The sequence below is a fragment of the Uloborus diversus genome, chromosome 3 (assembly GCF_026930045.1).
Source record: "Uloborus diversus isolate 005 chromosome 3, Udiv.v.3.1, whole genome shotgun sequence".
In the NCBI taxonomy this organism is placed as follows: Eukaryota; Metazoa; Arthropoda; class Arachnida; order Araneae; family Uloboridae; genus Uloborus; species Uloborus diversus.
The window spans coordinates 163,216,163-163,238,483 of record NC_072733.1 but is presented as its reverse complement, the minus strand read 5'-3'; the positions used below and the strand labels follow the sequence as shown (position 1 = coordinate 163,238,483).

General features: G+C 32.3%; 1 protein-coding gene across 1 annotated transcript in view; it reads left to right on the top strand.

Moving 5' to 3' along the window:
• The first annotated feature begins 437 nt into the window (after positions 1-437).
• The window catches only part of LOC129218327 (mitochondrial proton/calcium exchanger protein-like), a 45,601-nt gene continuing 23,717 nt past the window's right edge, over positions 438-22,321 (top strand). The window contains exons 1-6 of the mRNA XM_054852563.1: positions 438-519; positions 4,205-4,728; positions 6,289-6,432; positions 8,974-9,114; positions 13,203-13,488; positions 15,454-15,623. Coding sequence (XP_054708538.1) covers positions 4,222-4,728; positions 6,289-6,432; positions 8,974-9,114; positions 13,203-13,488; positions 15,454-15,623 — 1,248 coding nt within the window. The 5' untranslated portion in view covers positions 438-519; positions 4,205-4,221. The remainder of the gene's footprint in view (positions 520-4,204; positions 4,729-6,288; positions 6,433-8,973; positions 9,115-13,202; positions 13,489-15,453; positions 15,624-22,321) is intronic.

Genomic DNA, 22,321 nt, shown 5'->3' with positions numbered 1-22,321 from the left:
AGCGAAAATTTTTTAAGAGTGCCCTCCTAACACTATTTTTTGGTTGCGCAAATTGAAATTACAAAAAAAGGAGGGGGGGGGGAGCTAATCTTGGTTATATGGGCCCCCTCCAAAATAAAAACATATATACGCCACTGCAACTTGGAGACGGCTTTCGCTATAGAGGAGCAGCATCGTGAGGAGCCGGTCGACGGTGAAGGTGCGGAGGGTGGCGGTGGGAAAATAAAATGATAGGACGCCAAAAACAAGTGAAAGCAATAAGCAATCGTGATTGCTCAAAATAAATAAACGGCTTTGGCATACTATAAAAATTTCATCAGTTACCTTTTTCGGCCCCGTATTTTTCCTCCAGTATTTCGCAGTTGCATATTCGTAATTGCAAAACTAAATGGCAACATCTTTATCAACATGATTTCTCTCTTTTTCCCTTCGTGCCGGCCGAAAACATTAGCAATGTGTTTTGTATGTTGAATGATTTCGTCATCATTTGTTCAATTGTTTCATAAAGGAGTAATTTGGGTAATACTTTCTGTTTTTGTTCCTCTTTGCATTCTATTTTTCAACTATTGTATGTATCGGATGGATTATGATGTGTTTATATCTTAATTTCGATTTACTGCTTTAATATACGTTATGCATAACGGCATTTAATCCACCAAGTATTGATGACTAAACATGTTCTACAACATATTTGTCGATTAATATCAACAAATTGATCTTGATTTCAAATTGGTTGTTCATTTGTTTGATATATCAGTATTATTTTTTGTATTTTTATTTTTGATCTTTGAATTCGATTTTCCACAATTGCTATCAAGTAATATCTGACAGATTGTAATGTATTTATAATTTAGTTTTGCGTTAGAGATTTAGACGGTTGTTCGAACGTTGTGAACGATCCACAAAGTATTGATAACTTGAATGTTCAGAAGCATATTTAACAATTAGTGTCAAAAATCTAAATTTCGTCATATTTCGCTCAACTGATTTATGGACGAGTGTTTTACCTAATATTTTTTCTTCTTTGCATTCCAGTCTCCAGCAAATGTATGTTTCTGAAAAATAATAATGTTTTATTCTCTAGTTTTGATTTAGATTTATAAACCTCTCATGACGATTCTTACTAGTAAGAAAAGTGGTTTTCTTGAAATTTTTCAGATTTCTTTGTAAGTGTACCGTCTTAACCATCATTTAAAGCTTGAGCTATAACTATAAATTATAACTGAGTATTTCATGGGATACTAGAAACTAGTTTTCGCCCAATCCAAAGTTGCGGGTGTGACATTTACACTAACTAAATTAGTCATCAGCAAAAATATTTTAGAGTATAGGTTTCAATTTCTATATTTTTCAATAAAGACCACTTGCAGGTACATTGATGCCAATTTGCAAGTTGATTGATATTTTATTTATTTTTAAAAAAATTAATTTCTACCTGTTGCGGGTGTGACATAAAAAGGACATGCATTTTCACCTTGTGATCAAAACATTCAAAACTCTGTGAGTTATATCAACCGATCGAACTAGTTTTTTTTTATGTTAGACAGCAATACTCAATTAATTATTCTATAAAAAATTTAAATACTCACTCAATTATTTTCACTGTAAAAATTTTTCAAAGTTGCCGTTGCGGGTGTGACACCCTGTTGCGGGTGTGACTTGTGTGGCCAATAAAATAACAACACACACAAATAGTTATCAATCAAACATTTTATGATTAGCACAGTAATAAATAAGAGAAATTGCAAATAACTAAGGAACATTTTTTACATAAATCTATTTTCCAATCTAGAATTGATGATTTCAGGGGGCGTTAGTTTTCTTATTACAACGTTCCGTTTCTCCCATGGTTTGTCTGGCTGATTGGGCCAGATGTATACATGGTTTAAAGTTTTTTTTTTTTTCAAGTATTCTATTTGTATGTCCTCTCCATCTATTTGCTTGATTTGACCAACAGTTTTTTTTTTTTTTTTTTGAGGTAGAAAACAAAACTAATTCTACAAAATCTCCAATGGCATTTATATTACCAAGGTAGATCGTTTCCAATTGAGGCAGTAATGTAACTATCTTCAGTGCACTTTCTGCAGTTGGTGCCACTTGAATTGTACCCATATCAATCGGTATAACATGGTGTACCGATTGTACATGGCGGCAGTGTGCATCAAGCATTTTTACAGCATCTTCTGTGATGTTGCTCTCCGCAGAATAAAATACTCTGATTTTTTTTACGAGCCATTTTTTCTCCAATGGTAAAATCCGATGCAGAACTGACTGTTGCTCTACGCTGTAGAAAAGCAAGTGACACCATTTTTTTTTTGTTACCGCACCAACATCATCCACGGCACCTTTTCCATGAGACCTTGCAAAGTATGACCATGCAATTTTAATGTTGTGGTCTTTATGGCCGTATGACATTAACAGAAGATTGTACCTGCCTATGGATTGCATTACCAAAGGTTCGAGCTCTTCGAAAACTTCCCATCGACTCTGCTTCTACAGCTGGAGATGGTGTGGCACCTTTTGTCCAAGACTTCTTTCTCTCTCTCTACACTTCCTCCGCCTCCCATTCTGTTTTTGCCTCTACATTTTCTTTTCTTTCTTGCCACATATGTACTTTTTTTGAGTAGTTTCTTCTTAATTTCTCTTCTTGCTTTGTTTCTATCCCTTTCTTTTTGAAAATATTCTGAATATTTAGCCGAGTTTTCTTTTATCTTTTTACGATGATTTCGGAATCTTTCAGTGCTGTTCATTCTTTTGCAAAAAAAAAAAAAAAAAAAAAAAAGGAAAGTTAATAAATATAGCACTACAAGTTCAAATATATAAGGTTAAACTTGTTTATATATATATATATATATATATATATATATATATATATATATATATATATATATATATATATATATATATATATATATATATATATATATGTTTTTGAAATTCTTTGAATTTTTTAACCCCAAATGAAATTAAGAAAGTTCCGTTTTGATTCATTTAAAACTTTAACTGACAACATTTTATACAAAGTGTACAACAAATAACAGTTTTAATGCTATTCTTATTATTTCTCTAAATTTATTTTGAATTTGAAGTAAAAAATAATCTGTCCCTAATATTACATTATTTGTTTTAAAAAGTAAAGGGGATAAAAGCCAAATCCTGAAAGCAAAATTATACATTTTTATACATATTAAAAAAGATAAAATATTATTTTGGTTTTTTAAAGTTTTATTTAAAAAAAAAAAAAAAACAAATCTTACCTTATTGAATAGTTGTCTTAGTTATAAATCAAGAAATACAAAAGTGCTTCTTAGGAGAACCAATAATATAGAACACCAAACTAAATAAATCAACTGCACATGCTCTAAAGATACTAATTTTGAATTAATTGGGGTCTAGACAAATAAGTCAAAGGCCAAAGGTTAGGTCAAAGGTAAAACATTAGTGCTGTCATCTACATGCTTTCCAGGATTACATTTGTATTTAATTTAAAAAGATGTTGCGGGTGTGACTTTAACTAAATGTCACACCCGCAACAGGAATATGTCACACCCGCAACGCTTAATAACTCTAATTAAAACATTAATTAATTTCTTTTCTGTTTGTTATTCAAAGTACTTTAGTAAACTATTTTTGAATACAAAGTTTCAAAACTTTCAGGCAGATAAATTTTTCTGTGGAAATATAAATGTATTTTTTTGTTGCGGGTGTGACATAATAATTAATAATTAAATATGCTTACCTTTTGTAGTGAAGATTAGTAGACATCTCTCTTCAGGAAAAAACTGTTGCTAATGAATGTCAGATTATGTGTGAAACTTTATAGACTTGTAGAATTGTTTGTTTAGCTGTATTAGACCATGGAACATAAGCAGTTTTGGTGCAGTATAGCTCACATTGATATAGTTCCACTTTAGTAATTAAAATAAGTATGTTAATGACATAAATGAATTTTTTTTTCAATAAAATATGAAATAGTATACTTTTAACAGTGTGTATACAAAATTTCAACCATATTGAATGAAATTTGAATTTTCATCCTCATGTCCACTTTTTTTTGGATTGGGCGTTTTAGCAATCATATTGAAAATATCTATATTCTTGTTTTTTACATATTTGTGCTTAAGTGGTCAACTATTGTCTGGTGGTCAACCACTGGCGAATCACCATATGTAGCATTCATATAACCCTTTTTTTTTCTTTGTAGGTGAAAATAACTTCAAAATGCAATACAAAATCTTCAGCACCATAGGCTTGGCACATAAAGTTGTATCTCGCAAGACTCTACCATTTTTTATTAGAAATTACAAATTTAACTGTGCGTATTTAAATAACCTAGTATTGGAAGAAAGATTTGTATCAAGTAATAATGCCAAAAGTTTTTCAATGATTTACAACCATAATTTCCATATTCATCAGAAGCGTTATTTTCATTCTTCATCATTCATTTTTGCTAAAGAGCCTTCCAAAATTGAAGAAACTGTTAAAATATTAAAGGAGGAGAAAACTAAGCACGTTATTCAAGAAGAGCTAAAAGATAAAAAAGTTATAAGTGTGGAAAAGTCTGCAGAGAAGCCAGCTCCAAAACGCTCGTTAATGAAACGTATAACCGATGAAATCGTCCATTATTACCATGGATTTCGGCTACTGGCCATCGATTGCAAAGTTTCTTTTCGCCTTGTAAGAAAAATGCTAAATGGTGACGAATTGACTAGACGTGAACATAAACAAGTTAGTATTTTTTTCCTCCCATTCTCTATTTGTTAAAAAAATGTAAGTAGCTTGAGTTTATATGATGTTTGATTATTGTGTTGAAGCCAAATGTAAAACAAGGGACAATTTTTTTGTTTTTAACCATTTACTCCTATGAATTAATCCAATAGTTTGTATTTTACATAGTATAAGTAGTTTGTACCAGGGTTGGGTTTTTTGCCGGCAAAAAGGTATTTTTGCCGTGACAGTGGAAAGAACCATGGCAAAAATGGAAAAAACCGGCAAAAATGGAAAAAACCGGCAAAAATGGAAAAAACGGCAAAAACCTAATTGCAAATAAAGTAGCATCATATTGTTAATCAAGAAATAGAGACAATATAATATAAATAATGCACTTTAATATTTTAGTTATGTCTCTCCATATTATTTCTAATTCATAATGTGAAAAATAAATATAAAACAAATGTTGGGATTGCAAAACTTAAGATTTTAAATGTTTGCTAAAACAATTTTTTCAGAATGAGCCAATTTCTTCAATGCTAAAACAAAGAATGTTTACTTAAGCTTAGTAAATTAATAAAAAGTTTGAATTCTAATTATATATATATATACACATATTTAATTAATCACTTTTTTTTGATCCCACTAAGATTTTTAAGCTATTTAATTCAATCTAAATTAAAATTCTAAATTAAATTCAATCTAATGATATTTCAATCTAAAAAAATATGTATTTTGCTTTTTAATTACTTTAATTTCTTTTATTTTATAGTTGCATCTTGATTAAGTATAATTTATATAGATATTTAGTATTCTGTAAAAAATGCTATAATAAACAAGCTAATTAGATTTTCATTGTAAGTAATTATTTGTCTTAGATGTTGCAAACTGAAATTTTATGTTAGTTTAAAAATTTAAAAGTAAAAATGCTCCATAACTTTAAAAGCAAGTTAAACCTTAAATTTTTTTAAACTATAAAAATTAAATTAAAATTTTTTTTCAAAATCTTTTCATGCTTTTACTTTTATGTAAAGGGAAAAAAAAACTGTCCGAAAATCTATTTTTGCCACTTTGGCAAGAACTGGCAAAAACCTATTTTTGCCTGGCGGTAAAAACCGTGGTTTTTTCCATGGTTTTTTCCGCCCCCGGCAAAAACTTGCCAACCCTGGTTTGTACAAAATGTATTTCGGTGCTACCAAAAAAAGAAAAAAGTGCTACATAGTAATTTGACTATCCAAATTTATCCTATAGGATAAATGCCCATTGGGTAGGTAAATATTTTTTGGGTATTTACCCTAGGCCTGGGTACATACCCAAAAACTGTTTTTTTTTAGAAAAAATAATAAAAAGTGAATCTATGATAAATTTTTATCTAAATGCAAAATAATATCAAAAATTGATCCATGTTGTATTTTTCTTCATGACTGCATTTAAGTGTTTATTGCTAAATATTACTTTCGTTAAATATGCATTTTTTAAAATTTGCCGCCATCTATTATAAAGTAACTGAATTAAATTTATGAATTCAGTAATGGTTAATTAAATATATAATATAGGCTTGATTTTCTTCTTTCACAGCTCATTCGAACGGTTGCTGATCTTTTTCGTTTACTCCCTTTCTCCATCTTTATAGCAGTACCATTTTTGGAATTAGCGTTACCACTCTTCATCAAGTTCTTCCCTCAAGCTATGCCATCAACTTTTCAGACAGCTTCTGAAAAAGTAAGGACAACAGTATTTACAAGATATGGGCTTACAAAACAGGTCATGTTAAAGTTTGAAAATTATTTATATGAAGTGCTCGGGACAAGAATGTGATATGCCACATGACATGAATTTTTTAGTAGGCCAATTTCCAACTTTTGAAAATTTCTACAATTTTTTTTTTTTCATTTTATACATTCTATATTCTTCAATACTAAAACCAGATATGTTTTTCTCCAAATGACATAATCCTTTGTCAGGTTTATTTCTGTTTTGTTACGAAACACAAAAATTTTGATGGAAAAGTCACTCATCTTGTTACATGTCACATTTCTGCCCCAAAAATCTACTTATTTAAAAAAGTAAACATTTGTTGTCCATGTGAAAATGACCTAAGTAGCCTTCTGGAAAATAAACTCAAAATTATAAAATTTTACAAAATTCTAGAATTTGTTAAACCATAATTTTTTTACTGTAATGATTCAGTTACATTGTCATCTACTTCATTGTTTGATTTACGATTATTATAGTACTTGTAGTAAATCAGGGAATGAATTGAAGGAGTGCTTTCACAACTTTAAATTTTTTCTCATTTGTTTTGAGAGGCGCCTTGTACTTTGGTCCAAGTGAGAGAAGTTTAACATAAGCAGGTCAACCAACTCTGATGAACTGCACTTTCTTTAAGTCTCCATTTAATAAATGCTTGACAAATAAGCTTGATGTGCTCTTGCAGGTGAAACGAAATGCTAAAGGTGATGAAAAGTCAACTGAGGCCCCACACTGTTCAATGTGTTTCTAAGTATAAAGAACCTGAATAAGCATAAGGACATTTAAGGAGCAATAGTATGCCTTGCCACACTATCCTCCTATAAGGTTACAACAATATTGACTCCTAAACAATTACGTAAAATTCTTTATGGTATTACTAAATAAACTTTCAGCAAGAAGAATTTCCACTCAAAAACTCATAAGACAATGTTTGTTAAGAAAAAAAGAGCATTTAATGTACGTTAATTTGCTGCCAATAATTATCTGAAATAGTATGCAATAGTATGACTAGCCACTAATTATTATTTTATGAACTTACCTGTTCTGAAGATGATGAATCATGATTTGAAGGTTAATAATCTTTATCTTCAACATTTACATCAAAAACTAAAGAAGAATCATCACTGTAATTGTTAGGTTAATTCTTAAAATTCAACAAGTTCTTTCAAGTACATGACATGCCCTTCCCAGGTTCCACTGTCTTATCAAATGTATCAAATGGCTTGTCAAATTCTTCATCAAAAACAGCTTACTTTTGTTTGGAGCAATAACATTATTTGATGTTCAGTGGTGTCATGTGTCAGAACTTACACAAAACAATCATACGATGAATTGCTAGACAGAATAACAAAGCAGCATGAATACCAAAAAACTCATTTTTTCAAAATTGTCACTTATCATGTTCTTGCCCCGAGCCCTTCATATATAGAAAAAACATATTCTGAAGGAAATACATTTCCTATTTTTTCTTTATTTACTTCATATTATGCATGCAATTGCACTCAATGCAACAAGAATGTATTTTTACTTCCTTTTACGAAGTAAAGGAAGTATTGTATTCACGAAAAAAATTTGACCCAAAAATAGGCATTAATTTTCATTTTGCTCGCCTGAATGAATGTTGAGTTTTTTTTTCAACCCGACCACACGTAGGTATATATATGTCTAAGAACGTATAGACACCCGAAATATCCATTTTGACGATCCCCAATGAATTACAACGAGTTTTCTCGTGACATCTGTATGTATGTGTGTATGTGCATATGTATCTTGCATAACTCAAAAGTGGTATGTCCTAGAAAGTTGAAATTTGGTATGTAGACTCCTAGTGGGGTCTATTGTGCACCTCCCCTTTTGGTTGCATTCGGATGTTCCTAAGAGAGTCTTTTACACCTTTTTGGAGGGAAATCATTGTTATATCAATGCAAACTCAAGTGGTGCTATAATTTGGTGACATATCGCCAAGCTTTTGGTTGGCAAGTTTGTTTGCCAACTTGGCGGAAAAAAAATTTTGGCTTTTTTTTATTTTTTATAAATTTCTTTTCAGTTTGGCCACTATTGGTGATATTTAGAGAGTTAACCATTGAATCACATTAAAATGTCCAATGTTGAGAAAATTAATCTGTATAAAATGTTTTTTTTTTTGCTTCAGTTCACAACAAACTTGGGGCAAAAATGTTTAAAATATTTCTTTGCTTACTCCAAGGCACTACTATTATCATTAAATTGGTGTAAAAGGAAGTCATGTCATGCAACACATCAGTTTGTTAATTGCCATGGACTCAACATTGAATTCTACTTCAATAGTAGTTACTTGAACTGATTTTTAAGTTAAAACTGTATCTCATCTCTAATAAATATACATAATTTCTTCAGTTTTATGCTTATTAACATATTGTTCACTTTTTCGGTTGTATTTTCAAGAACATGAAACAAAAATAACATGAATAGGGATAAATAATTTTCTGCCTTTAAATGCTTTTAACTCGGCTATTTTCTTTCGTTTTAAAGGAAAAAAAGTTCAAACAAGGACTCAAGGTGAAAATCGAAACAGCTAAATTTCTTCAAGAGACCTTGGACGAAATGGCCACAGTATCTAAAGGTTATGCTCATTCGGAAACAGCTAAGGAATTCTCTTTATTTTTTGACAAAGTTGGTATTTCATTTACAGTATGTTTAAAATGTGTCAGAAAACAAGAAAATCCTCCTAAATTTGAAATATGGAGAAATCCAAGAATATTTGTTTCTCATTAAAGTAAATAAAAATATTGTCAGTGTTATTAATGTTATGAAACGTGAAAAGTTTCATTCATAAATGAAATATTTTTTTTTTTTTTGGTTTAGCAATCAAATGTTCGTTTAGAATAAATTTACTACTACATGTTGTTACCTTCACAATTTTCCAGTTGGATAAAACAGTACTTTCACAAATTCAATGCACAAAGAACAGTATAAAAGTATTTAGTTAAGTATCAAACCACTCTGAACACAAAATGTGACAGTAAAAATGTTATTCTTGTACTATCCAGGTTATATGTAATGATAAAAATTGCAGGTTTTTTTTTTTAATTCTGTTAATAATTTATTTAATAAATGAGTTGTAGTCAATTTAGAATATTTTTTCCAAATAATTCACCTTTATTTTTATGTATAAAAAATACACTAAGTTAAGTTATGAAATTCAAAAGTTTCTGAGTCTATAGTTTTGTCCAGTAGCATAATTCATTGAACATAATTTTTCCTCATTAGGTACCATTACATTGTTAATGTAAGAATGTTTTTCAAATATAAAATTGAATAGCCAGAACTATGAGAAGTTTTCGAGATAATTTACTTGAGATAAACATGAATAAAATTAATTAATGAATAAATATTTGAATAGTGATAAATTGTAAGTTTTTTCTGGAGAAGTTTCTGAGGTAGCAGATTCAAGCTAAACAGGTTTAACTGCATTGTTAAAGCATTAAAATAAAAGTTTTTTTTTTTTTTCACATTGTAATGATAATTTATGTTAGGAGGATTTTCTCTGAACAAAGAAAATGTTTGCCTGTTTGTGAATGTTTTGTAATAGAATTACAGTAAAATAGTCTTTAAAGAACCTACCCCTATGAAAGATGTCACACACAAAATAATTTCAAAAATATCTTTTTTACATTTGATTTTACAAGTTCAAAATGTGATAGCTGATATATTAGTGGCTCTGCATCCTGTTGCATTTTTTCATCAATTTCATTTCACAAAATTTACAGTCCAAAAGTGTTTCTCTTATTTCAATTGGAATAAAAATTGCTCAGCAAGCTAAATTTGACATCTCAGTTTTATTCATTTAAAAATTTTCTAATGCAAAGTGCCCCATGTATTCAAAAAATAATTATAACCAATACAGATCTCACAAATATGACTCAATCATTGATTGTTCTGGTTATGTATAGTATGTTAACAATTTCTAAAGGTGAGCAAAATATGCTTTCTTCGAAATTTCAATTTTAGATTTGCATTGCTAGCCACTCCTCCCTCCTCTCTACTTTTGCATACCTTTCTCGGGATGAGAAAAGTGTTACTTACCATTAAATATATCGCTCGTTTGGAAGAAGAGAGCCACAAATGAAATTTTTAATTTTCTTTTTTTTTTTTTTCTCACTTAAAGGCCTTTAATGGACATTATCTTCTTTGGAAAATAATGACAGATTTTTTTGTTCGAATATAAACCACTGGAGAACATAGCAAACTTACTTTTCTTAATGCAAATTGCCTGAAGAGTTCAACTTCAAACACTTCTCCTGTAAAATTTCATTTCTTTGTATTGTGGCACTCTTCTTCCCAATGAGCGATATCAGTTTTCAAGTTCTAGAAACACATAGCCTCCAAAAAAAAAAAAAAGGGAGGCAAAAATTATTTTAAAATTTTTTTATTAAGTTACACAATTTTTTTATTTTAAATTAAAATTAAAAGAATATTCCAAAGTATCACAGACCACAGATGAGAAAATGTTCCCCTTTTCTCTGCAACTATATATGTTTTAGAGGGAAGCCTTAGACTTGCCATAAAGCACAAGAGGAGTGGTAGGCTCTTCTCATAACTATAGTCATTATTAAATGAAAGTATCTGAAATTGATTTGAGAAATTATAAATGTTGAAGAAAATGTTTGAGGAAGTGAAACATATTATTAAAATGGGGCAGTAAAAAATTACTTTCATGTGAAAAAATGTTTAGTTATGACTTAACATGTTTAAATTTTGATGCAATTAGTTTTTAAGTACATTCTTTTGAAATACTCTTTCTGCACCTCAATTGTGTGTACAAATTCCCAGAAATTTGTTTCATAGTGCAATTTGCTTCAATTCAAAGTGTTTTATTTTAACTGTAACTGCTTAAAAAGTTGTTTTATCTTGCAGAAAAATCTTAAAAGCAGATGTTTTATATAATGTATTCTAAGTTAATGCTTACCCTGTAAAATATAACACTGATTGAACACTTTATTAGTTTTAGAGTTACTCTTTCATATCAAAAATAAATGACAGGGTGTCTGCGCACCTGGAAAGTCAGGGATTTCGACTATGATTGAAAAAGATCATGGAAAGTCATGATTTTCAGCAAAAAATGCTCTAAAATTATGGAAATTGACAACTGGTCATGGATTTTGAGTCTAAGAACATGCATATTTATCGAATTGTACAGATTTTGTGCAAAATTTAATCATCTTAGCTGTTTCTTAAGCCTTTACTCATCAGTCCCTGTTTTTCACACATTTCGAAATCTGATTGCATCCGCTTCTATACTACTCGCTCGTTTTTCTTACAATGTGTTTCTACCGTTTGGACATTTATAATTATGTAGCTAGCATTATTTTTAAACCTCTTTATTTGTCTAATTGTGTAGTTGAGAAGTTGTAGACCTCTAATTTTGCCGTTCTCATTCGGCTCGAGCATTTTAAGTCATTTACATCCATGTTGGTTAAAGAGACTCATAACAATTATCATTAATTTTCAGTAGTGTCTTAAGTTAATGAAGATTTTAGAAAATAAAATTGGGCTAAAGAATTTATTAAGAATGTTTAGAAAATTGATAAAATGCCAAAATCGGGGAATTTTCAAGGGTAAAATTTTAAAAAAGTCCAAAAATGTTGCAAAACACAAATTTGGGATTTTTAAAAATATTTGTAGCCTATCTTAAAACTTTGGCGGTACTATATCTGGTAATGTCTGGCAAGTTAATTATTAAGTGCTTTAATGTAATATTTTAATTTTCTGATTATTTATTTATTTTATTTATTGTAAACTTAATTTTAGTACCTACTAAATGATTGCTGGTCATTAATTTTTTTAGAAAACTACTAGCTTTCTAAAAAATAAAGTTTTAAATTCATTATTTGTTTATAAAATAATTTATTTATTTTAAAAAATTCAAAAGAAAAAATAAATAGATAAAAATATAGCTTAAATGTTTTGCTTTTTGCCATTAGTTTTACATCATTATTGCTGCATGTTTGAAGCAGCATTCATTTTTAAAAATCATTTTGCAATTTAAAAAATTTTCCGGTATTTTTATAATTGAAAAATGATTGTTTCTTGTCACAATTTTCGGAAAAAAAAATAATAAATTTGTTACATGCAAATTCTTACCTACATAAAACTTTTGTTTGATTCATTGGGATACAAAATATGTTTTTAAAAGTTTTAGATTTATAAATGTATGTGCTTGGTTGCAAAATTATTAAGTTAAAACTTGAACTATTTCATTTGTATCACTAATCAATATTTCATAAATTGTTTTTTTTGTTATAATAGTAGCTGAGAGAGCTAGTTAAAGTTCCCTTTAATTTGAATTTTTAGAAACATGTCTAAAACATAGATCAGATGGTTGCAATTTAATTTTCACAAAACACTAATTTAGACATTCTTGTGAAAAATAGCTACGGTGAGTCATGGAAAGTTACCAGCAGAAGTCGTGGATTTCAAAACTCGTAGTGTAGCAGACACCCAGGAATGAGTAACTGTAAAATTGATAAAATGCCATGCTCACATCTAAAATGTATTATGTTGCTATTGTAAATAAGTTTGCAGAGAATAATCAATTATTCTCCTTCCTAAGATTTTTTGGAATTCGCTCTCCAAAATATTATTACCGAGAATTTAATGTCAGTAAGTATGTTGTATTAATTGGATTTTTAATGTTTGGCAACCTTTTTCTTCATTTAGTTATTTTTCTTAAAATTTCTATTCTTAATGTGTCATTGCAGATTCGAAAATCGGGGGAACAACCAAGCAATGAGGATATTTTACGTTTCAGCAAGCTATTTGAGGATGAAATTACTCTAGATTCACTTTCCCGACCTGAACTTATTGCTCTTTGCCGACTTTTAGAGCTTAAACCCATAGGAACAAACAATTTTTTGACGTTTCAGCTTCGCCTAAAACTCCGCCGACTTAGAGCAGACGATGTTATCATACGAAAAGAAGGAATAGACACTCTCACCGTTCCAGAGCTTCAAGCAGCGTGCCGAGCACGTGGAATGAGAGCTCTTGGTATGATGCACAAACTCTTACTCGAATTTTTAAAGAACATATTAGCATGATGTACTACAATCTCAACCTTTTCAGAACATTATTAAAAGAAAAAAATAATAATTTTAACTTTTCCCATTTTTAACTCTTATAACCATAATAAACTCTAATAAATTGAACTCTTCATAACCAAATGAAGTGTTCACTGGCCACTTGCTAGTAACTAAAACTTTGATTTTTCAGGTCTACTATTGAGTATACAGTGCCTTTAAAACTGATTTTTTTCAATTTTTCTAAAACATGTTTATTCAAAAGTAGAAGCTCTCCTTCTGAGGAAACAAAGTGCTCAATATTATTGACTAATAGTAAACAATAAAAAAAATTAAAAGGTTGTATCTAGAAGTATTGGATTTACACTGAGTGGCCAAAACATTAGAGACACCCATCTAATAACATATTGGTCCACCTTTTGCTTTGATAACAGCTGCTATTCTTGTGAGGCATGGACTCCACAAACTGCTGATACTACTGCGGAGGAGTGTCAACCCATGCCGATATAGTTGCAGCTCGCAATTAGGACAGAGTGGATGGTTGTGTTTCCAAGCTGTGAACTGATCTTTTGACTTCTTCCCACAAATGCTCTATAGGATTTAAATCAGGGGGCTGAGCAGGCCAGGGAAGCAGATGAAACACCAATTGATGTTCCTCAAACCACTGGGAAACCGTTCGGGCACAATGGCATCGTGCATTATCCTGCTGAAAACGATTATCTCCATCAGCGAACATTATAGCCATAAATGAGGGCACGTGATCAGCAACTATGAGGAGGTACTCGGTGCTTTTCATAGATGTGTCCACAGATATCAAAGGACCCAGTATAGACCAGGAAAACATTCCCTACACCATTATTCCACTGCCACCAGCCTAGAGAGTTGTCATTTGGCAGGAAGGGTCCATGAACTTGTCTTGTTTACGCCATACTCTGATCCTGCCATCTGCATGAGGGAGCAGGACACAGAATTCATTGGACCAATCTACCTTTTTCCAGTCCTCAAGTGACCAATTTGGCGTTCCTTGGCCCACAGGAGGCGTCGCTTCTGGTTAGTATGTGAAACCAAAGCCACTCGTGCAGGTCTCCAGCTTCTAAAGCCCATCCTTTGCAACGTAGGTCGTGTTGTGCTGTGCATTGTTTGCAATGCACCTGCATTGAATGTCACTGTAATTTTAAGTGTTGTTGCTCTTCGGTTGCTGTGGGCTATGCAGGCCACTTGCCTTTCACCTTTACCTTTCACCAGCCTTATATGACCTGAATTGTCCTTAGCGCTGGAAGTTTTTCCTCTTAATTACACTCTCAAAACACCTGAGAAATTGTTGGACGTGAAAATCCTAAAAGCGTGGTCCTTTCCGAAATGCTGGCACCGGCTCTTCTCGCACCTATGATCATGCCTCTTTCAAACTCGTTTAAATCTTTTGTCTTAACCATTGCACTCAGAAGTTTTGTGCTAACTACGTAATATGTAGCTAGGCGTTCCTTATATACCCACCTTATTCCCCACATCGTGCCATCACTCTACATTACTGGCGGATTGGTTTACTTTTGCACCTGGGGTGTCTCTAATTTTTTTGGCCACTGAATGTATATTTCAAAAGGGTGCTTGTTATTTTAAGGAAAACATCATCTTTTAAAATTAAAAAATTCTTCAAATTACCTGGCATCATTCTTGAGATTAAGAACTTTAAAATTTTGTCAAATACAGTTGAATCTCATTATTGCAAAAGTTCTGTTATAACGAGTCCATCTGAAATCCTCAAATTATATTAATATAAGATCACTAATTTTAATGTATCAAAAGGCACTTCAGCAAAGTGATTTCTTTGATTCCTTCAACTTTGTTCAAGTGGGAGTCAATTGTACAATATTTATTTTAAGTGAACTTTTGAATAAAATTAGTTTATAACTTATGCTGTTATTTTTCTTATAACTAGGTCTTTCTGAAGAGCGTTTGAAATCACAACTATCGCAGTGGCTTGAACTGAGTTTAGATTCACAGATCCCACCATCATTGTTGTTACTCAGCAGAGCATTATATTTACCAGAGCATTTACCTGCACCTGACCAACTAAAAGCAACTCTATCGTCTTTACCATCTAATGTGGTAAGTTTTTACAAGCTAAGTTGAATTTAATTGAACACTTCTTTTATGATGTGAATAATAGTCGTGCAGTACTTAGATGAAATAATCTTCCAGCAAGTGAGTAGACTGTCAGCGTTTATTGCAATAGACAGAATGGCAGGTTTTACAATGGTGATTTTCTTATCGTACAAAAAAAGGGTTGCCATATGTTGGCATGAATAGTTCTAAGAAAATAACTTCGCCAGGGGCGATAAAGTTACAAACACTGAACATCCGACCCAGCGTTGAAATATAACATTATTTCAAATTTTCAAGAAATTACACACAAGACACAAAACAATTTTTAAACACAATAGATAATAGAACATTTTAGAAACATAAGAGAACAAATATGAAAATTACAATAAACTGATTTAGTTAACTGGATGAAATTTGATTATCTGCAAGTGGCAAAACACTAATTTTTGATATTGGTCTTTTAAAAATGCCTTTGGCCGTACATATTTCGGCAACTCTTACGTTTTCGTCTGGACCTGAAATTACCTTAACAATTTAACCCATTGGCCAATTACATATGAGAAGTAGAATGTCCTTTAATAAGACTGACATGCCTGGAATTAAATTTTGCCTTTCAAACAGCCATTTAGATCGCTGTTGTAAATGGCTCAAATAGCTATTTTGCCAATATTTCCGAATAGTTTGAACTATTTTTTGCGTTTTCTGCCACCTATTTAGCAGATTATCCCTTTTATTAACAAGGTTAGGTTCCGGAAGAGAATTGATCGGTTTTCCTATTAAGAAATGTCCTGGAGTTAATACTTGGAGATCGTCAGTATCAGTAGATAAAGGAGAGAGTGGCCTTGAATTCAGAATGCCCTCAATTCGGGTAATTACTGTTATGAATTCCTCTAGCGTTAATTTTGTAGAACCAACCCCTTCAAGTGATATTTGAAAGCCTTTACTCCCGCCTCCCAAAGGCCACTGAAGTTGGGTTCTCTGGGAGGTAGAAATCTCCACTTGATACCTTCTGATACGAAGAAGTTAGAAATGTCTTCACTATTCAACATTAATTTGTGTAAGCGTTTCAGTTCGGCAGAAGCCCCAGTAAAATTAGTAGCATTATCGCTAAAAATTATAGAGCTTTTACCGCGCCGTGCAAAGAATCTTTTTAAGGTCACTATTAGCGCTTCTGAGATTAAATCTGAAATAAAATCTATGTGAACAGCCTTAGTTGTCATACATACAAATATAACAACATAGATTTTCTGAAAAATACCCTTTCTTTGACCCTTATATTTGATCTCAAAAGGCCCACATAAATCGATTCCAACATCTAAAAATGCAGGACTAGCGGTTACTCTTTCCGTAGGTTGATCCTCATAATCTGGTTTGCCATAACGGGTTTGGTTTTGAAGCATTCAATACGCTCATGAACTACCTTTCTGGCGGCACTTCTACCACCAAGAGGCCAATATTTTAAGAGAATCGTGTTTAGTAGAGCTTGGGGTCCTACATGTAAATCCCTCTTGTGATAGTAATGGAATATGAGTTTTATAAGTTTGTTTCCCGCTGGCAGAATAATAGGATGCTTTTGGTTAAAGTTCACATTTGAATGCGAAAGTCTGCCCCCCACTCTTATTAATCCTTCCGATAGGTCTATACAAGGATTGAGAAATTTTAACTTGCTTGTAGGCATAACTGGAGTTCCCTTTTCCAGTGCCGATATCTCAGGTGAAAAATATCTTACCTGCCAATTTCTTAAGAGATGGGTTTCGGCATTTACATATTCTTCATGCATGAGCAGACCTGTTTGTTTCACAGGAGACTTGCAGTTTCTGCTAAACCTAAAAATAAATGCTAGAATCCTAATTAATTTTTGAAAGTTGTTAGTGTTATCTAATAATCTGTCAAAGAAGTTAGAATCACTACTAGAAGTTAATGTCACTTGGGAAACAGGTTTAAGCCCCTCGGTGTAGAGTTGATTTGCCAAGTCACTGGAATTTTTCAAAGTCTGCGGATCAGTTAAGTTCAGCTTGACAAGATTCGGACCATTCCACCACAGTTCACAAGTAGCAAGAGATTTGACATCCATCCCACGTGAAATCTTGTCGGCTGGATTATCCTCCGATAAAACGTGTGACCATTGGAAGTTCTTATTCATTTTCTGGATTTGCGATACCCGGTTGCTTACAAATGTTTTGACTAGACTTGAAGAGGTATTAATCTATGCTAGCGCAATAGTAGAGTCTGAATACAGTTCCACAGAGTCTATATGCAATTTAATAGCGGCTAAGACTTTTTGCGTAAGTTTGGATAAAAGCAAACATGCAGAAAGCTTGAGACGAGGTATACTCTTGAATTTGGTCGGAGAAACTCGTGATTTACTGCACAGAAATTGCTTCTTTATTTCGTTGGTTTGGGAAACAGTTTTCACATATATAACTGCACCATAAGCCTTTGAAGATGCATCTGAAAAACCTTGAAGTATAACAGACTTGGTATCGAATTTTAAAATACATCTAGGCACTTGGATAGATTGTAACTCAGGGAATGTTTTGACAAAGTTGTAACATTGCTCTAAAATTTCTGGAGGGAGCATTTCATTCCAGTCTAATTTAAGTAGCCACAATTGTTGCATATATATTTTTGTCTTGGAGATGGCAGGGCCTAAAAGTCCAAGTGGATTGTAGATGCGTGCAATTTCCAAAAGTACATCTCGTTTGGTGAAATTGCGATTTGGATTGTTGCTAACCTTGTACATAAATGAATCACTTAAGCTATTCCAAAGCATTCCTAGCGTTTTAACTACAATTTCTTCAGAATTTCTGTCCAGAGGAAATTCCTGAAGTTCGGTCGTAGAACCTTCGTTGCTGCACCACTTGTGTAAATTCATGCCTCCTCTTTGGAGAAGTTGCGTCAATTCTAACTGAAGATTCAAAACCTCCTTCAAGTTGGAACTACCAGAAAGGCAATCATTATGGTTGTCACACTTCCGTCCAAGGGACAGAATTCCGCCTTTTCAAAAATTTCGGCCATCGGATTTTTTTTTTCCATGTTCAAAATGATTTTTATAGATGAAACAAATCTTTACTTTTGAATCTCTCACTCTCAAAAAATGTCTTATTCATCTTCTGAGGACAAAAATCTGGTCCATCTGCTAAAGTTAAAAAGATAAGCTGTTTTTTTTCCCCAAAAAATAATTAAATAAGTCACTCAATCTGTTGATTTCAACCATTCTTATCTTAATCTGGAAAATTTTATTCAAGTTTTTATCACAATGCATCTTATAGCCAAGAATCTCATACTTGAATTTTTTTTAATTACTATTTCTTTGTATGAAATATGAACTATTTACGTAACATGAACTATAAAATCTGAAGCTTTTTTTCTGCATTAGCAAATAGTAAGTTTTTTTATTGCATTTTATTATTAAGTTCTTTTTCTGCTTTTACCTCCTAAAAATCTTGGACAGTGATATGTTATTTTTTTATTTAGGTTTTAATTTTTACTTAATCTTACAATTTGGTTTTACTATATAGTTACAGCATCAAAAATTACCATTATATATGTCTAAAACATCAAACAAACTAAGTGCTAACATTTTGGTGTCGCGAAATGGAGCCACGCGCTTTTCAGTCCTGGCCAATTTTTAGAGTGGCACCCATGGCAGTCATCCATGTAGAAATCTTGAAGAACGGCTCTGGACGCCAAAGGAAAGTCTTCCCTAAAGTTGCTGTAAAACTTTTGTTGCTAAGTACGGAGCAGATGCGCAGATGCAGTCCCATACGTGACAGTTTGTAACTGGTAAATCTTAGTAGGTGCAAATTCATTCTCTTTCCATAATATTTTTTGTAGCTTAGTTTGAGAAGAATCTACTTCAATCATCCTGAACATTTGTTTAATGTCAGTGGTAAATGCATAAATATACTTTCTAAATCTAATTAGAATTGAAAAGAGATCTTCCTGAATTACCCCTCCTTTACTCAATAAATCATTCAAAGGATGTCCGCTGGTTGTTTTCGCACTTGCGTTGAAGACTATGCGCAATTTAGTAGTTTTGCTGTCTGGTCGAAAAATACCGTGATGAGGGAGATAGTACCCGGCATCTGTTCCCTTATCTTTTATTTCTTTCATTTGATTCAAAGTTTTGTATTCATTAAGAAATTCTGTATACCGCTCTTTCATAGCCGGATCTCGATCTAATCGTTTCTATAATTGATCTAACCTTCTAGATGCCATTTGTTTAGAATTTCCTAGCATGACTTCAGAACATTCTGGTTTGAATGGCATTTGAACTACTTATCTACCATCTGAATTCCTGAAATGCGTTGAAGTGTTCATTGCAGTAGTTTAATTCATCATCACTACAGGGCGTGTGATTTTCGACTCTTTAATTTCCCAGAACTTAGTTTGAGTAATATTGAGAGTTTTCAAATTTTTTGACAAAAAACAGTGTTTTGCGGAATGATCAGAGCTGCTGTCTGAAATGCTACTCGAAACAAGATAACCAAAACAACTCGATTGTAAATACAAGCTATCTTTCAGCTTTCTTTTATCCGACTTCAAAAATGCGAAGAATAATTCTGCACCCAAAAGAATATCTATTTTTTGCGGAATATAAAACGCTGGATCTGCTAAGCATATATCGTTTGGAATGTTTAAATAAGCGATATTAATTTTCTTAGAAGGGGTGAAATCTGTGATTTTTGGAAAAAATAATAAATCGATTTCCCAATGCGAATCATCCTCTTTATTAGACAAGTGAACTGATATCTTCTTCTTGATATTTAGCGCTGAATCATTTAATCCACTTATCGGAATATTTATTCTTTCCCTTTTCAAACCCAAAGCTACCGCTTCCCTAACAGAAATGAATAAACTTTCACTTGCACAATCCAAAATTGCGCGTAAGCCCCTTCTTATGCCAGTAGAATTTCTAGCATAAACTATTACTGTATTTATCAAAACAGTTTTCTCATTCCCATTAGTAAAGAAAGAGACGCGAGTATTTTTTGACATTTGTGAGTCAAATTCAGAATTGCTTATGTTCTGTTTTTGGCTTAGTCCTTGCGATTCAATCTGAAGCGTTCCCGTTGAACCATTACAATCTGCGTTATTTTGTCTGCTGTTTATGCAGTTTACGTATTTAGGAAGTAAAGTATGATGATTCAATTTTTTCTTACAAATGAAGCAAGAACTTTTTGAATTACATTGGGGGATTAAATGACGATCGCTTAAACAGTTGAAACAAAGCCAATGCTTTTTAACTAGATCTATCCTTTCGGATAATTTCATTGCTTTAAATTTGTCACAGTGATACAATTGATGTGTTTGAGTTTGTGACACATATTTTCGTTCACACGTGACTCATATTTTCGAAATGTTATTAGATTTAACAATAAAGGATTTGGATTTACATGAAATATTCGCACTAATACTACTTAAGATATGACATCTTCTTTCTAAGAATTCCAGCAATGCATCAAAATCTGGAACTTCGTTATCTTTAAGAGTAAGTTCATATTGCTTTCTTGTTTTGCGGTCTAATTTTTCAAGAACAACATTCAATTATTAACAAGTGTAAATAAAAATCACATTCTCCAACAACTGAATAAAAAAATCCCCCCAAAAATATCAGTAGGAAACATTTCTTAAAATAGTATTGTTAAAGTTCCAGTAAAATTCATATGACTAGTTTAATACAAGTACCTTCTTGAGTCCTATGCCAAAAACAGAATAGTTCAGACGAACGAGTTAAAAGTTCATACCAAACAAGCTATTTCTTCCTTAAAAGCTGGCACAACATGTGAGGGCGCGATCCACCAATTTGGATCCCATATCAAAATCGTCCGTGGCCATTCCATGCCACCATGCTGAATTCAGGAAAAGAAACCTGTCCTCCCGGACAACAGGAACCATCCATCCAACAGACATCCAATCCAGCTCTCGAGCATGGACCTTCCATGGTCCTGTTTGTTAGGCCTTTTCACAGTAAAAACAACTTTATTTAAACTCTCAATTTTAGAGAGAAAATCCCTCACTTAAAAGATCATCACAAGGCAACAACTGGAACATGCCCGTATTTCTAGCTGGGCTCAACGAAAAACATCCTACATCTTTCAAAAAGAATCCACTCTACAACGTGGAACTCTGGAGCACACAGCTCCCAGGCACAATCTCAGCACCTCAGCAAAACATCGGACTGCAGTCACAACATGGTAAAACAATAAGAGGATGATTGATTGAGAGTTCACACTTAAATAGCATTCCCTATCTCCCTACGCGATGGCGTGACGCATATCAAAAAGCATGCATAAATTATATTGATGAAACAACTCAACACAGTTTACAATTTAAAACTAAAAACTTTAAAATTGTTTCCCACATGCATACAGCAAAAATCTACTCAACATCTTTCCTATGACGTCACATCGTGGCGGGTCAACAAACGCATGCTACGCATGCAGGGAATATTGGCTCTGGGGAGCGATTCGTGCGCCGGTAAAATAACGGGATGACATTCTAAGTTCAAAAGAAGAATTAAGTAAGTTTTGGAAACTTTTATAGTCCTTCTAAAACTTTAGGAATTTCTCGAAGAACAAAAGATAATGGTTCTAGGCCAACAAATTGGAAGAGGAATTTTCGGAAGTTTCATTGAAGCCTTGTTTGGCTGATCAACATTCATTGAATTAATTTCTTGTGTAGAAGTATCAATACTT